We start from the raw sequence: 16,441 nt of genomic DNA on the forward strand, positions 1-16,441 counted from the left end.
AGTTTTCAAATTTCTTTAATACATCTTCTTTTGTGCTCAACAGAAAAATAAACTCATACTGGTTTGGAACCACTTGAGGATAAGTAAATGATGACCAAAATTTCATTATTTGGGTTTATTATCTTGTGAACTATCATTTTTGAGTGAATTATTATGGGATGTTTTTTAGTCAATTGAATAACAAGTAGAGGAAAACACATTGCCGTGTACACCTTAACCTCCCTTTTGTCCAGTTTTGACCACTTTTCTCTTGAGGGAAGCTCTGTTTAAAGTTTGATTTTCTTATGTTTTATTCTAATATTGGCAGCATAAGCTTGCACAATACAAAAAAATGTACTCTTATGTTTAGATCCATTATTACAGTTAAAAACGCTGATTAATAGTTAAAGCATTGAAAACAGCTTCAAATACTTTTATAATTTGTAAGTAAAATATTTCCCTTATTTCTAGTGAGTTCCCCTGTAGCACACTGTAAAAAATGGAATGACAAAAAGTCAACAAATATTTTTTCATGCTCTATATATTTTAGGATCCAGCTATATTTTCCATGAGCTACACAAAGTTTAACTTAATATTTTCAGTCAGTTTGATAGATGTAAGTTGAGATGACCAGAAAAGTTAATTTGATTCAACTAAACCCTCTTATAATGTGTTACATTTTAAACTGTACTGTCTACATTTAAACTTGTTTAACAAATATTCAACAGCATCAAAATTCCACCACATGATTGTCTACACCAGTGTTTCTCAACCACGTTTCTGGTGGACCACAACACTCCATGTTTTGGATGTCTCCTTTGTCTGTTACACCCATTTCAGGTCTTTCTTTCTCAATTTCAAAAACATGTTCTTGTGAATGTTATTGACAAGTTACCTCGGGAGAACACAATAACACAGAACACATTCTGTGAGGAATGAGATGCTGCGGTCTTCCTAATGGTCACATGACCCTCACTCGTTTTTAACGGAAAAATATTTAAACATTACTGCTTTCATACAACAATTTATTGTTTTTCCTCTTTTCACAATATATACTATGCATAAAAACCTTACAAATATACATTGCACAATATAAATAAAATTAATTTTAATACAAATTTCAGCAAATACACCCTTAATGTATTTATGTCTTTATAAAGATTTTCATGGTAATGTTTACTTTTACCATCTCAGGACAAATAAGTTTTGTCTCTGAACTTTAATAACAAATCTCTATAAAATGCTGTACTTTTCTTCTCCTTTATTTAGCCACAATGACTTCTGGGACTTCTCAAGTGAGTTCTGAGCTCAAGTCTGCATCAACGCATCCTCGATATCAAGAACACATCTGAAAACTTTCACCAGTTCTCCGTTCTTGCCAATAATATCCAGCTGCAGATACGCGACTGAAATGGGTACCCTAAACTGTTCACAGTCACGGAGGGTCTCGATCTCCATATTTGTGAAATACAGTAGGTGGTGATAATGCTTTCAAGGACTAAATCTTCATTAACCATATTTGGTTGCCCCTGCCGTGTGTCCTGCCAAAGTCCTTTTGGTGCAAGTAATTTCACTCTGCGGCCATCTTTAAAACGCCTCTTGGGCTTGGGGGAAACATCAAATTCTCCAAAACTACTTGCCAAGCTTATGAATATATTTCATATTACGAATAACCAATAAAATTAAACTACAACTGTCTATTTAGTTTCATTTCTAAATGTTCGTATCACACAAAATCTGCAGAAACTCGTGTCTGGTCCGAGAATTGTCATTCTATATCGATCTCTGATTGGCTTCTGTACTAGAAGGCGGGCTTTATTCGCCATATATCGATCGCTGATTGCCTCCTGTACTAGTTGGCAGGGCTTCATTCGCTATATTGACAGTTACACTTTTCCCAATTCAAAAGTATCACGTGACATGTCTTGTGTATTCTATAGTCTTTGGTCCTGCATTGTGTGTGCTGAAACGTGTGTGTGTCTGCGGATCTGCAGCTGGATATATCTGTCCCTTGCGGTCTTGAGTTTTGGAACTGAACTTTGACGGTTGATGATGACGTTACATGAGGACACAAGATCGCTGAACAACTCATATTGAGAAACAGCCTGTCTGTAGTAATGAGCTGATGATCTGAATAAATCAAGTGTGTTTGATAAGGAGACCTGGAAAATGTGCAGAGCTGGTGGTCCTCCAGGAACATGGTTGAGAAACACTGCTTCACTACACCAGCTATCCGATTACATACCTGTCCGACAACCTCTGGAAGTGGTTGATAGTGGACAAGCTCATAACTTTTCAGCCTCTGTTTACTCCCATATATTTAGTGTTATTTACTTGTGATCAGATTGAAGAAAACACATCTTAATACCAGACATAACCTTGATATTATTGTATTTTTTCCATCTTCAGTTCGTCAGCAGAGAGTAAGATGAGCAGAAGATGGAGATCAACATCATCATCCTCATCATCACTGTTCTCCTATAAACACTCCAGTAACAGCCAGGGCAACTGAAATGCCTTTAGCATTCACCCTCAGCCATTGTGGATATCATTACCACCAGCTTCATAAGACTTTGTTACTTTTTATGAGTTGACTTTCATAAAATCTAAATCTCTGATCTAATAAAATTGACCTGCTCTTTAATACCTCAGTTTGCAAACTTGAACAAGATGCTAGATAGTTCATTTTCTGGTAATATGGTGCTTCCACAACATTTCTTTTTTTTGTGTAAATATTTGAAATAAAATACTACATTCTATATTGTCTAATAAGACTTCAAAGTTTTATTAAATTACAAAATCATTTGATTTAGATTCAATCACATGCTATTGATATTTTTATAAACATTTTTGAGAAGTTAATATTAGAATTCAACAGGATGAATCTAACTTTTTTTTAGACACTGTAGAATAACGGTTAACCATTAGTTGATGTTAATGTATTTACAAACATTTGCTAATACATTTGTTATGTATTTTATAATCTTTGTTAATGTTAGTTACCGTTATTTAAGTTAAATAATGTTAGTTCGTGTTTACTTATGATGCATTAACTAATGTTGACAAGCACAACTTTGATTTAATTATGCATTAGTAAATGTTAAACTATGATTAAAAAATGTTATTATTATTCATACTAAGCTAATGTTAGTAAATACAATAACTAATATTACCTAATAGACCATTATTCTAATGTATTACCAATTTTTTTTACATTGATCAAGCAAAAATGTCATTAAAAGATTTTTTAAAAACTTTGTTCTTAAGACACACGTTTTAAATTTTTTTTTACAAACTATTACATAAAGAAACTATCCATAATAAAAAAAAACTTTCATTTTATAATATATACAAGATATAAGGAATGGTAACTATATCAGTAAAAAATATTATATGTAAATTAATATTTAGAATGATTAATTTAGTTTATTTATATTTTTGTATATTGACATATTTTTTAACATTTATTCTTAAAAAAACAAATATAAATTTATTATAATATTATAATGTTCAGCATGTATATTTTAGCATACTGTATATTTTTAGCATTTATATATATATATAGCATATATATATATATATATATATATATATATATATATATATATAGCATATATAAATATATATATATATATATAGCATATATATATAGCATATATATAGTATATATATATATATATATATATAGCATATATATATATATATATATATATATAGCATATATATATATATATATATATATATATATATATATATATATATATATATAGCATATATATATACATATAGCATATATATATATATATGCATATATATATATATATATATATATATATATATATATATATATACATATAGCATATATATATATATATATATATATAGCATATATATATACATATAGCATATATATATATATATATATATATATATATATATACATATAGCATATATATATATATATATAGCATATATATATACATATAGCATATATATATATATATATATATATACATATAGCATATATATATATATATATATATATATATATATATATATACATATAGCATATATATATATATATATATATATATATATATATATATATATATATATATATATATATATATATATATATATACACACACACACACACACATATAGCATATATATATATATATATATATATATATATATATATATATATATATATATATATATATATATATATATATATATATATATACACATACACACACATATAGCATATATATATATATATATATATATATATATATATATATATATACACACATATACACATACACAGTATATAAATATATATACTATTTTATTATTTTATATACTATATCTTTAAATGTATTATTTAAACTTAAAAATAGTTAACAAATTTTAATCATTATCAATAGAATCAAAATGTTGCCGTCTTCGTAAGACTTCTTTCTATATCATTTTATAATAATAAAGTCTGTAATGCATCCTCCTCGCAGATACTCTCAGCACGTCCACAGTACAAAACAGCTTCATTATCATTCCCAGGTCTGGACTCTGTAACGATTTAGATTAGATTTAGATTATGCATAATCGTATTAATAGAAGTCTGGAATAAAATGATGCACAACTCATGTCATTACTTTAGACTACACCATTAACCTTTTAATTAATGATGACCCAAACCCAGAGGCACAAAAACAAATGTAACCGTTCAATATCCCGTAGCCCTGCTTCCTACTCCCCTTCGCTAACCTATTTATAAACCCAAACCACTCAGTCATGAAACCCAGTCGCATGGCTTTGAGTTACAAAGCTCCAAATATACCAAAGATTTATGCTCTCCTTCTAAACAGCTGCTAACCTACGCAGACTCTCAAACGTCACCAATTAACAAACACGCATTACTGCACTTCTCAAATGTTTACAGGCTGCGTTTTCTTCAAGTTTACATAAAAGCACCGCAGTCAAAAAAAGTTGGCTGTTTTTATTTATTTATTTATGAGGCTGACTAAAACTTCACAGGTCTATACTGCAGAAAGCCAAGATCTCTCTCTGATGGCGTTTTGGCAAAGGAACCGCAGAACGAAGCAGCCGTTCCACATTCTGTTCTCGATTTGGAACAGATTTTAAACCCTGCGACAAACATTTCAGACACTGAATGCAAAAACGATTATAATAGTCGTAAAAACACCACATCAGATAAAAGGTTGAAACCATATTTCATCTAAAAATGTATTTTGCGGAATAACGGCAAGTACACAGTACTAATATAATTACAAACTCTTTTCCAAAAAGAAGGTCTGGAGGTTTCAGCCTTATTATATACAAAGTGGGTTGCTTGTAGATGTCATGTGATATGCTGTGACTATTGAAATGTCATCCTGCACGCAGATCAGTTTAAATGTAGCCTGAAGTCTTTTCCTGAACAGTATGGAGTTCTTTTCAGCAGAGTCTGCTAAGAAGATTCACTGCAAGGAGGCAAGAGAGTCGGTTCTTCTTCATCAGAGTCAAACTCCACATTCTCATCTTTAACCCATTTGCCACTTCGGTCCTGCAGCCACCCTGAACTAGAGGAAAGACGGTAAAAAGAAGGAAAAGATAACAATTATTAATATGAATTAATGAATGAATTAATATGAATTATTAATATGAATTATCTGCATTTACATTTTAATACCTATAATTGAATCATTAACTTGATGAATTCTAGATCAATTTGAATCTTTCCATTGGTAATTCAGGAAAAGAAAAGCAATATTGATTATACAATATGATTCACTCAATGTTCATTTCCAGATGGTTTTACTATTCTGTCAAATTTGCAATCAAGCTCACATAATCATACAATAATAATATTTGTATATAACCCCTTTAAAACTTAATTCTCAAAGTGCTTTACACAAAAAAAGATTCAAAGATAAAAACAGTTTAGAGTAACAGTAAGTTGAATCATTCAAAATAAAACATTCAAATATCTAGAAGCATAAAACAAACCAAGAATGCACACCTCACGAATGGGCAAGTGTAAAGTAGTGTTTTTAAGTATGATTTAAACAATCTAAAAGTTTCAGTATGCCTAATGACTAGGGGAGAGAGTTCCAGAGCCTTGGAGCCAGGGAAGAGAAAGCCGGGTCACCCATAGAGTGTAGAAGAGTGGAGGGGACTGTTAAAAGACCAGAGTCAGAGAAATGGAGGTCACGTGAGGGGGAGTTCTCTCATATTTGAGGGACAACATGGACAGTAGATCAGCAAATTCGGGCATCAAGGCTATATTAGGCTTTGGAGGTCTGTATAACAGTGGAAATGGAATTAGAGACCCTTAAAATCAAGCAGCAAAGGAATGAAACCTGGGAGGGACCAATAGGCTCACTTCTAAAAGTTTATAAGATGGTAAAATAATACCACCTCCTCTGCCAGAGAGTCTAAGAGAGTCAAATCAATCATATTCTGCTGGGGTCAGTTCATTAAATAAGAGACAATCCGATTGCGAGTGCCAGGTTTCTGAAACTGAGTGATCGTAAAGGTAGCTTGGTGCATTTACGTGCTGACAGATTCTGCAGGTTAGCGCCAACACACGTAGACCTGTGTATTTTTCAGTGAAACAGTACCTTATCCACTGTCGCGATCGAGAAGCTGCTATAATATAACAGTATTGTATCATTTTCTTCTGAAGAAAGTCTTATTTCTTTTAGGTAAGTGGGAATAAAAGCAGTTTTAGTTTATAAAAATAAGATACATTTTATTAGTCCTCTTTAGAGTGTCTTTCTTACTGATTGGCTACAGAACAAAACACTGTTTTATAATGACTAGCATAATTAACCTAACTAGCCTAGTTAACCTGAACTGCACTTTAAGCTGAATACTAGTATCCTGTGAAGTATTGTGTACTGTCATTATGGCAAAGACAAAATACATTAGTTACTAGAAATTAGTAATTAAAACTATTATTTTTAAAAATGTGTTGAAAAAAAATCTCCTCTGTTTTGCCATCAACTATAAATGTATAATTAAGATCTGTTTTAAGACATTAATCATTATACATTAGCGAACTTAAAGAAAAATTAAGTATTTTACAAAAATCTGCCTAAAATTGAGATTTTGACTACATTTCTTTGGCTTGTATTACTTTTTAAAACTCTGTAGAAACTCTGCAATGTGAGTGAATGTGTTGCGAACCTCTTTAATTTGAGATAGTGATCCAGTTCTCTGCGTCTCTGTTCTGTTAAAGGTTCACAAACACTGGAACTCAGAGTGCTGGCTCCCTTTTTCTTCTTCTTTGCTTCTCCTTTAACTTCACTTGGACCCTGATGCACTATAAATGACAATTACCACAATGCAGATCCTTGTTAACATTTATTTAATTGACAAAATCAATCTATCCTAATACAAATTTCATTTTTGTTGTACCTGTTGTTCTGGAGTCGTTACTTTCTGTCCTCATGGACGTATGAGAGTTGGCTAAATCGTTTCTATGCTCTTTGCTTGAAGACTCTGATCGTTCACTTCATGAAATAAGAGCAAAATTCTAATGAATTGATTGAAGAAACTACAGAGACACAAACAGTCTAGAAAGGAAAATAACAACTCTAACATGTGAAAGGAGATTTAAATGCAAAGATGTTTGGCTCACAGACCTTACCTTGCTTTTTTGTGGCAGCTACTGTATGGAACAGTTCTGAGTAAGGCATGATGGGTAATTTTGCGTGTTTGGGTCAGTAGAGGAGCTGAACTGGAGGGTTCCTGAGTACAAGCAACAATGTAATAATGAGTATTCGTCACACTACTTTTTTTTACATGTGTATGTAGGGTATGAAAATAGAAATAGAAGACAATTACAGCAAAAGAAAAAAAAAAAAGAAATAATAAAATGGAGAGGTTTTTTAAATGTTTTTTTAGCCATGGATCACACAACTAACACTGCCAATACTTTTGAGCACATGACAAATAAAAATTGTAATTTAAAAATGTGCATTAAATTAGCAAAATTGAAAGGTGCACGATTAGATAAAGTGATCAAAGAAAACACATTGAATCACCTGTCGATCATCTTCTGCTTTGACATAGTCTTGATGTCTTCTTTTATCAATTTCGCGTCGCAGCTGATTCTTTTTGCCATAAAACCATTTCATTCCTGTAAAAAAAAAAAAAAAACCAAAGAGGACTTAACTCTGTCATAATGGATTTAAAATCTCCATTTTTGCATCCTAGGCCTGTCTGCAAACAAAGTGTCATTGCTTTATAAAAGTCTTCTTTTGTTTCTAAAGGAATTATTTCTAAATGATCATGTGAATATTCAGCTTTAACAACATTAAATAAATACTACTAAGATATATATTTTATTTAACATTGTTTTCAAATGTTTAATGGGTATATATATATATATTATCAATACTAATAAATATTGTAATTAATGTATTATTTGAACATGTCAATGTATGACTGAATACAATTTGAAGAAAAAAAGTGATATTTCATGTTGCAACTTGCAATGGTTTGTCAACATGCACATGCTGTATGCATGTGTAAAGTTTGATAGATTTGCCTTCACAGATACTTTTAGACAAATAATTGACACTAAAGGTGGTCCATATATATTTTGGAGTCCAAAATGACCCAAACATGTCACTTTTTTACTAAATCTCCTAATTAACAGTTTAATAGAATCTAGAGGAAGAAAGATATGTATTGTACATACTGTAGGTTGGGTAAAATGTAATGTAGTATCTCACCTTCAAGGTGTCGTTTTCCCTTCCTGTGCACCACGAGCATATCAACAGTGTCAAACACGGGACGGTGAGAACACACAAGACAACTGTATCTACAGTGGACGTTAACACACACACACACACACACACACAGACACACAGACACAGACACACACACACACACACACACACATTTACATTTCACTTATATTAATCAAATGAATACTATTACTGAGCTCTTGCTACAATCCAAATAATCACCTTCCGTTTTTCATCAGAGTAGCTTCATCATCTGGTATGAAGTTTGACAAAAGATCTGAAACACGTCGTTTCTATTCAAGGACAAGAAACAGACAGTAAGACAGTATTCGGCTTGTGCATGTAATACAGACACATCTTCTGACACTTTTATTATAAAGTTACCTTCAGTATATTAAGCTGGCTTTGATCATCCCCTTCTCTTTTGAAAGACATGCTTGGCGACCTATTCTTCCAGAAACTAAACAGTGTTTTCTTATTTAGCTGCCAAAAGCTTACAAACTCCTCTCTTGTACTTCCTGTTTCTATGTGGAATTATGGGTAGTGATGTCCGACTCATGAATGAACGAGTCAGTTCACTAAACAGAGCGAACGATTTCTTCGCAGCTCAGACCGATGTCGGACTCATCCATGTTTTTTTTTTTTTTTTTTTTTGCTTATATTTCAGTTTGTTTATTTTTTTAGTTAATGCTGTTTTTTTTAAACAAGGTGTATATAATTCGAAAATAATTCACAATGAGAGAAATAGTTATCAGTTGTTTTATTAATGTTTTATTAATATTATAATTCAAAGGGTGTATAATCCTGATTTGTTATTGGAAATCACTTTTATTTTGAAACGTTTTTAAATACAACAACGCATATATTTCCCCTGAAAATGTACTTATGATGAATGGGAAATTTATAAAATACTTAATTACACGGAATATGATTTACATCTATGTTTTAAACTATTACGCTCATCATGTAAGGAGTTCAAACCACTGATCATTTTACTGATTCATTGTCCAAAGGAACCGATTGGCTGAAATGCATGGGCGGATCTTACATTTAGCCGACGCCATGGCAACAGAAGCTAAGCTAATCTGCTAGGGGCTTGTGACAAACAAGTTTTAAGACTTCGTTTAAAATGTAACGTTACTGGTAATACTTATCTTTAGGTTTATCGTAAACACATTTAAATAGTCATTTTTTTGGGGGGGAGCGTTACCTCCATTTAATATAAACCTTACATTAGTCAGCGCGTAATGTTATACATGTTAAAAGTATTAAAACTTCTCCTCTAGGACTGCGCAGGACTACATTATTGTTCCTCTAATGATTTATTCGCTAGTTTAGTGCGTTACAGCTTTATTTTAGTTCCCATTGTCGCTTGCTAACGTTAATCATTCAAATGCGTGACAATAAAATAATCAATTGATTTCTTATTTTCATAGCTTTAGACTTTATTTGACCCATAACAGACGCAGTTATGTTTAGTTCTGCCGTAAAGTGTTCAGCAGTAGTAGACGATCAGCTAAAGTTCATCTCAAATCGTTATTAGATAAACACTCGGGGAGTCGAGTCATGTCCGCGGATCACTCAGCGACTCTAGCCGGGAGTCACGGCCTCCTCCGCGGCCAGCGCACCCGCTCGTACGGCAGCCTGGTGTCCTCTTCACAATCACCCGTCAGACAAAGACGAATTGAACACATAGTTCAGCCCGGTGAAACTCTGCAAGGACTGTCACTGAAGTATGGCGTATCTGTAAGTAACGTTAAATAGGGATTTTTATGACATTATTTTGGCAAGCTGTTTTAACTATGCGTCTTATAAGTATTTGCTTTTATGCTATATTACTTTAAATACTATCTTTTTTCATTTAAGTACTAATACTTCATCATTATCTGCTAACTGTTAATACTTTATTATTAGATACTAATACTTCCTATATAACGTTAGACAGTTGGACTTTATTCACTGGATGCTAGAACTCATTCATTAGATACTAGTAAATGCGTACATATTTATTAAATATCAGTACATATTTCATTTATTATAAATAGTTACTGTTCTTGTAGATGCTATTTTAGTAACAAATTAAAAAGATCTGCCGTTGAGATATACTCTATATCTCATCGGCAGATCATCTTGTATGTCATTTGTTAATAAAATAGCATCTACAAGAACAGTAGATAGATAGTATGTTCTAGTATCTAAAAATAAGCACTAGTACCTACTACTAGTGTATTTACAGTTTCAATGTATACTATATTTATACAATATGTCAATGTTCTATAGATTAATATAGAAGTCAATGACAAAAATTAGTAATGTACTGTGGCCGAGAGAGCTTAACACACTGTCTGCAACTTGGGAAAACTTGTGCAATTATTTAAAACGCCAGCAAATAGATAAAATATTTTCATCTGTTTGACAGCACATGTGCTGCAAATCCTCACAACGCAAACAAATAAAAAAAAAAGTACTGCATTTTCATCCGCACAAACAAATGAATAAAATGCGTTGCATTTTTTCCCCCAATTTTTATTTTTTTATTTTTACGAAAACATGCTTCATTTTTTTTTACAACACAAACATTTTGTGAAAACATGCTGCATTTCCTCAAAACACTTTCAAATAGCACCCAATAGAAATGTTTTATGGAGACCCTAAAAAGTGACGGACCTTCTGTATGACTTCACTATGCACAAAGGTGTCCATCACGTTTTTGAGTCGCCTTGAAACATTTCTGTTGTGTTCTGTTCTTTTTGTGTTGTGATAAAATGCAGCACGTTTTATTAAATTGTTTGCATTGTGGGAAAATGCAGCACATTTTTCTATTGTGTATGCGTTGTGAGGATTTGCAGCACGTGTGCTATCAAACGGATGAAGATCTTTTCTTAATTTGCTGGCTTTTTTAGTAATCGCAAGTGTTTTCTTAAAATGCAGCATGTTAAGCTCTCTTGGCCACCGTAGAATAGTGTTAATTTTGACAATAGTATAGTTCCTAGTCACTAATAAAATCTGTGCCTGTACCTTGTACCTGTTAAGTCATAATTTATGGAATACTGTTTCCTGTTCCAAGCTAAGGGTCAATTGAATTGAGAAAATATTCGTTTTTGACACATTTTTAGTCACATCAGACATAAAGGGGATTTTTTTTGTATCTATTTTTTATTTATAACATTTATTATTACTATTTGTTAAGCCTCCCCATACAGTTTGATAGAGAGCTTGTATCCAGAAGCTGCTTCACCTGACATCACACTCAACAAGCGGATAAATACTAGTTGCTAAAAAATAAGTTTAATAATTAATTATCTAATGAATAAGATCTGGTACAGAACAGCTAGCTCTCTGCAACTCTTGCATGGTCGCCCACTGAAGCTAAGCAGGGCTGCGCCCGGTCAGTACCTGGATGGGAGACCACATGGGAAAACTAGGTTGCTGCCGAAAGTGGTGTTAGTGAGGCCAGCAGGGGGCGCCCAACCTGCGGTCTGTGTGGGTCCTAATGCCCCAGTATAGTGACGGGGACGCTATAATGCTCAGTGAGCGCCGTCTTTCAGATGAGACGTTAAACCGAGGTCCCGACTCTCTGGTCGTTAAAAATCCCAGGATGTCCTTCGAAAAAGAGTAGGGGTTTAACCCCGGCATCCTGGCCAAATCTGCCCACTGGCCCTTGTCCATCATGGCCTCCTAACCATCCCCATATTCCTATTGGCTTCATCACTCTCTCCTCTCCACCAATCAGCTGGTGTGTGATGTGCGGTCTGATGCAAAATGGCTACCGTCGCGTCATCCAGTTGGATGCTGCACACTGGTGGTGGTTGAGGAGACCCCCCCATTGTGTAAAGCGCTTTGAGTGCCCAGAAAAGCGCTATATAAATGTAAGGAATTATTATTATAAACGAAACAAATAAAGAATAACCCCTATAAGTTAATGAAAAAAATATACTATGTAATAAAAATAAGTAATAATAACACGAAAATGAAAACCATTTACTTAGATTAAATGTTAAAATGGCTTGCCAAATTCTGACAGTGGAATGAACTTGTACTTTTTCTTTCTTTACAGATGGAGCAAATCAAAAGGGCAAACAGACTGTACACAAATGAATCAATATTCCTGAAGGAGTCCCTCTTCATCCCTGTGCTGACGGAGTCTGTGTCTTTCACAAATGGAGTGGAATTGACCGAGGAGAAGACGAGTCCAGCACAAACACACACACTGATTTCTAATGAGACTTCCAAAAGCCAAACAGACTCTAGCAAATGTGAAGCGAATGCTGATCTGTCACCGGTTGAGTACCTGAAAAAGATAGACAGCTTGATCAGTCAGTCCAAGCAAGCTGCTGTGAAGACCTGCCAGGAAGGAGAGAAACAGTAAGTTGTCAGAATTAAATTATGACTGCTGTCATTATGGTTATGGTGTTACAGAGTTTACTTATTGCAGTCATTTGCTGTCAGTTGAGTTGTTCAGAAAGTTTCATTTCAGTGGATGAACTATGTCATATGACTCTGGAGGGAATGCAATGAATGAGCATCAGCTGATTGTGGGAATCACTAATACACTGGGAATTGTTGTTGGACATTTTACTTTTACTTTCAAAGTAGCATTTAATGTATTAAATTTCACTTGTCATTATAAATTTAGATAACTAACATTGAATCAAATTAATGTAGCATTTTTTTTTTTGCAATACTTACTGTATTTTTCATCCTTAAATGTCAAACAGGCTCCTGTTATCTTATTCAAAACTTGAAAAACTAGCAATGGTGGCCAAAGAACATTAATCATATATTTGAGTAAAAGTACCTACAGTATATATATATATATATATATATATATATATATATATATATATATATATATATATATATATATATATATATATATATATATCTATATATAAACGATGCAATCCTGGATTAACATCTATGTTGATCCTGAAATATCATTTTTGTTGGAAAATTTAATCCATACCTAATCCCTACCCCTAAACCCACCATAACTGTAAATTATTTCCAATATTATAGAGGAATAAGAGTTGGATAACAGTAATGTATAAATGCATAAACCTCACCGCAAGCCTAAACTAACGGTAAACGTATCCCCTAATTCTGATTGGTATAATGTTCCAGCATCAGCATAGATGTTAACCCAGGAACTTGTCCTCCTTGGTGAAATCAGGTTGGCACCCACAGGTCATAGAATGTCTTAAATATCACGTAATTGACCCTTTGCGAAACCTGGCTCACTAGCTTTTAATATCAGCCATGGCACTCTCCTATCAATTTTGTGCCCATTGCAGAGAAATAGTGAATAATTTCTGGAAAAATTACATTCCGATTCTCTTAACTATCTAAAGTCTACTCATATATTTTATTTGATACATGAAGGAATCTATATGATCAAACTGTTAAAATCTCTTCAACAGTAGCATTAAAAAAGGTCATGTTAAAATAAAACATTTTAGCTTTAAATGTTGCCTTTTTTAAATGACCTTTGACTACATGTGCATAATATAATGTTACATGTCTAAAGCGGGTCATACACCTAAAGAGAAGAGCAGCACTGTACAGCTTGAGGTATTGCACTTCGCATGAGCACTTTATATATGTGAATATAATATTATTTATTATAAAACAATGCAAATGGCACAGAAGAAATTTGATTAAAAATCTGTAAGAAATCTGCAGGGAAAAAAAATTTGACCTCTTTAAAGTTTTCTGCCATTTTTACTATTTTTGCCCTAAATTCAGCAACTGTAAAATTGCTAAATTCTGGAGGGATGCAATAGCTGCCTGCTTTTCTGTTTGTTATGGACCATGAAACGTTTTAGAACAGAAAGTTGAGAACAAGTACAAGTGTGTTTCCAGTTAAAAAAAAAAAAAAGCAAACTGTATGTTTTTACAAAATGACAAGGAGTAAAAAAGTCTTCATTGTATAAAAGTAATTATTTTTAGATACTTAAAAAATCTACTGAAGTACAGTAATGAAATAAAAGTGATTCAGTGTTGCACATTTCCAAATCCTTTACGCCTCTATAAGGAATTGGTTCCTTTTTCCATGCATACAACATCAAACTTTCACTTTTGCATTTACAGGTTCTCTTCTATAGAGCATCTTCAGCACACTAGTCTGTCCTCCAGCACAGCAACATCCCAGCAGGCCATATTGGGTGCTGTTCCTGTCACCATCACCAAACGCACCAGGAATTTGAGGGATAGAGAAGATGAAATCTTCCAGCTCTGATGTAGGCATTTACTAGGGCTCTTCTCACTTATTTTTTGTGTTATTTGTATAAATACACTGTTTAAGAAGCCTCCCTCTTCTGCATTCACCTCTTTACAATGTGGAGAGTGCTGGAGGGATTTGCAATAGTGGTGTTTTCCAAACTACTGCCAGCAAGACAAGCACATATATTAGCACTGCAATAACACTGTAGTAAATATCATGAATATCAGTATCTCTTAAAAGCTCAACCAAAGTAATGACTGTTTTCTGTTTGCATAAAAGTGCTAACCAGGAATGTAGCTTGAGAAATAGTGCTACTTCTAGATAATATTTAATATACCTCACACATACTCGATAGAAATGCTTCAGTTTTCAGGAAATTGAAGGAGTGTATGCTTTAGGAATGTGCCATTGGGAATCGATCAGATGTGAGCACAATGCATAGTTTTGCACTGCAGTCATCTTGGTTTTGTGATGTTTACAATGTGCTAAAGTGTCTAATACCATTTGTGGTTACCAAATCATGATAAAGGCTTTGATTTATGATTTTTGATTGTGTTTTTCATCAGTGATTTGTGAACTTGAGACTCATGCCACAGTTAATTATGGTGCTTTGAAACTCTCAGGTCAAATGCTAAAAACTTAACTTCAGTATGAAGTCTTGTGTGATTATTCAGTGGTAAAGAACAGATGATTTAAGCAGTGTGTAACGTAATCATGCATTGTGTATATGCAGTTAATTTCACAATTGAATTGTGCCAGCATTACATCAATTGTGCACTTTTAATCGGAAACATTTTTATAATTTAATTTCACATTTAAGCAAATGGGGTGAATTGTGAATATGAATGTCTTCAACGAAAAATAAAATATAGTAATGTTGCTATGGTAAACAGTTTCTTGTCAGTAGTAAATTATTCAAAGGGCACCTATTTTACCCTTTTTTCAAGATTCAAGAGAAGTCTTTTGTGCTTCCAGAATGTGTCTGTAAAATTTCAGCTCAAAACAGCCATCAGATTATTTATTATACCTTTCAGAATATTAGAATTTTCTGCTCTGAACACATTGTTGCTGTTTTTGTTGCATGCACCTTTAATGCTAGTTATGTGCCTCAATCTCTGGCTGCGTCAGATAAACTGCAGAGTGACAGACATAAAGGAAGCAGATCTCACGTAATGTTTGTGAGAAATACTTCAGTAAGAACTTTTCCAATGATTATTTGATGTGTTTGCTGTGGAGTTAATTCAAGCCTTTCGATGAGTCGCACACAATGCTGTTACAAAGTTCGCGCGCACACACAAAAACACACACAGAGGACACACACAGCGCGCTTGTTTAACTTTGCATGGCACATTTGACAGGATACACGTTAATATTCACTGCTGTATAGATATCTGTTAAGTAACTGTACAAAATAAACCTGATTTAACGTCCACAAACCGGGATTGAAACGTTTTCTTTTAGAATTGTACTGACATGCAGC

The 16,441-nt window shown here is 33.1% G+C and overlaps 3 protein-coding genes across 10 annotated transcripts in view; 2 read left to right on the forward strand and 1 right to left on the reverse strand.

Annotated features, from left to right (window-relative positions):
- Positions 1–2,745, forward strand: part of tmod4 (tropomodulin 4 (muscle)) — a 37,615-nt gene extending 34,870 nt beyond the window's left edge. The window contains exon 10 of one of the 2 annotated variants that reach the window (XR_015510234.1): positions 1,974–2,623. Coding sequence is in view for 1 of the 2 variants with exons in the window: in NM_131196.2 (NP_571271.1) it covers positions 2,389–2,411 (23 nt within the window). In the remaining variant the exon portion in view is untranslated. 2 annotated transcript variants of the gene reach the window in all.
- A 1,893-nt stretch (positions 2,746–4,638) lies between these two features.
- On the reverse strand, positions 4,639–9,266 carry scnm1 (sodium channel modifier 1). 2 transcript variants are annotated; one of them, NM_001001813.1, is given in 8 exon segments: positions 4,639–5,561; positions 7,171–7,306; positions 7,402–7,496; positions 7,634–7,734; positions 8,031–8,125; positions 8,724–8,806; positions 8,961–9,031; positions 9,123–9,266. In NM_001001813.1, coding segments are annotated over 8 exon segments (744 nt in total). In that variant the 5' UTR covers positions 9,174–9,266; the 3' UTR covers positions 4,639–5,449.
- A 549-nt stretch (positions 9,267–9,815) lies between these two features.
- lysmd1 (LysM, putative peptidoglycan-binding, domain containing 1) overlaps positions 9,816–16,441 on the forward strand; it is a 324,645-nt gene continuing 318,019 nt past the window's right edge. For 5 of the 6 annotated variants that reach the window (XR_015510646.1, XR_015510647.1, XR_015510649.1 and 2 more), the window contains exons 1-3: positions 9,816–10,484; positions 12,796–13,103; positions 14,829–14,977. Coding sequence is in view for 1 of the 6 variants with exons in the window: in NM_001076750.1 (NP_001070218.1) it covers positions 10,305–10,484; positions 12,796–13,103; positions 14,829–14,976 (636 nt within the window). In the remaining 5 variants the exon portion in view is untranslated. 6 annotated transcript variants of the gene reach the window in all.

This window comes from Danio rerio, chromosome 16 (assembly GCF_052040795.2).
Source record: "Danio rerio strain M-AB ecotype USA chromosome 16, GRCz13ab, whole genome shotgun sequence".
Taxonomy (NCBI): Eukaryota; Metazoa; Chordata; class Actinopteri; order Cypriniformes; family Danionidae; genus Danio; species Danio rerio.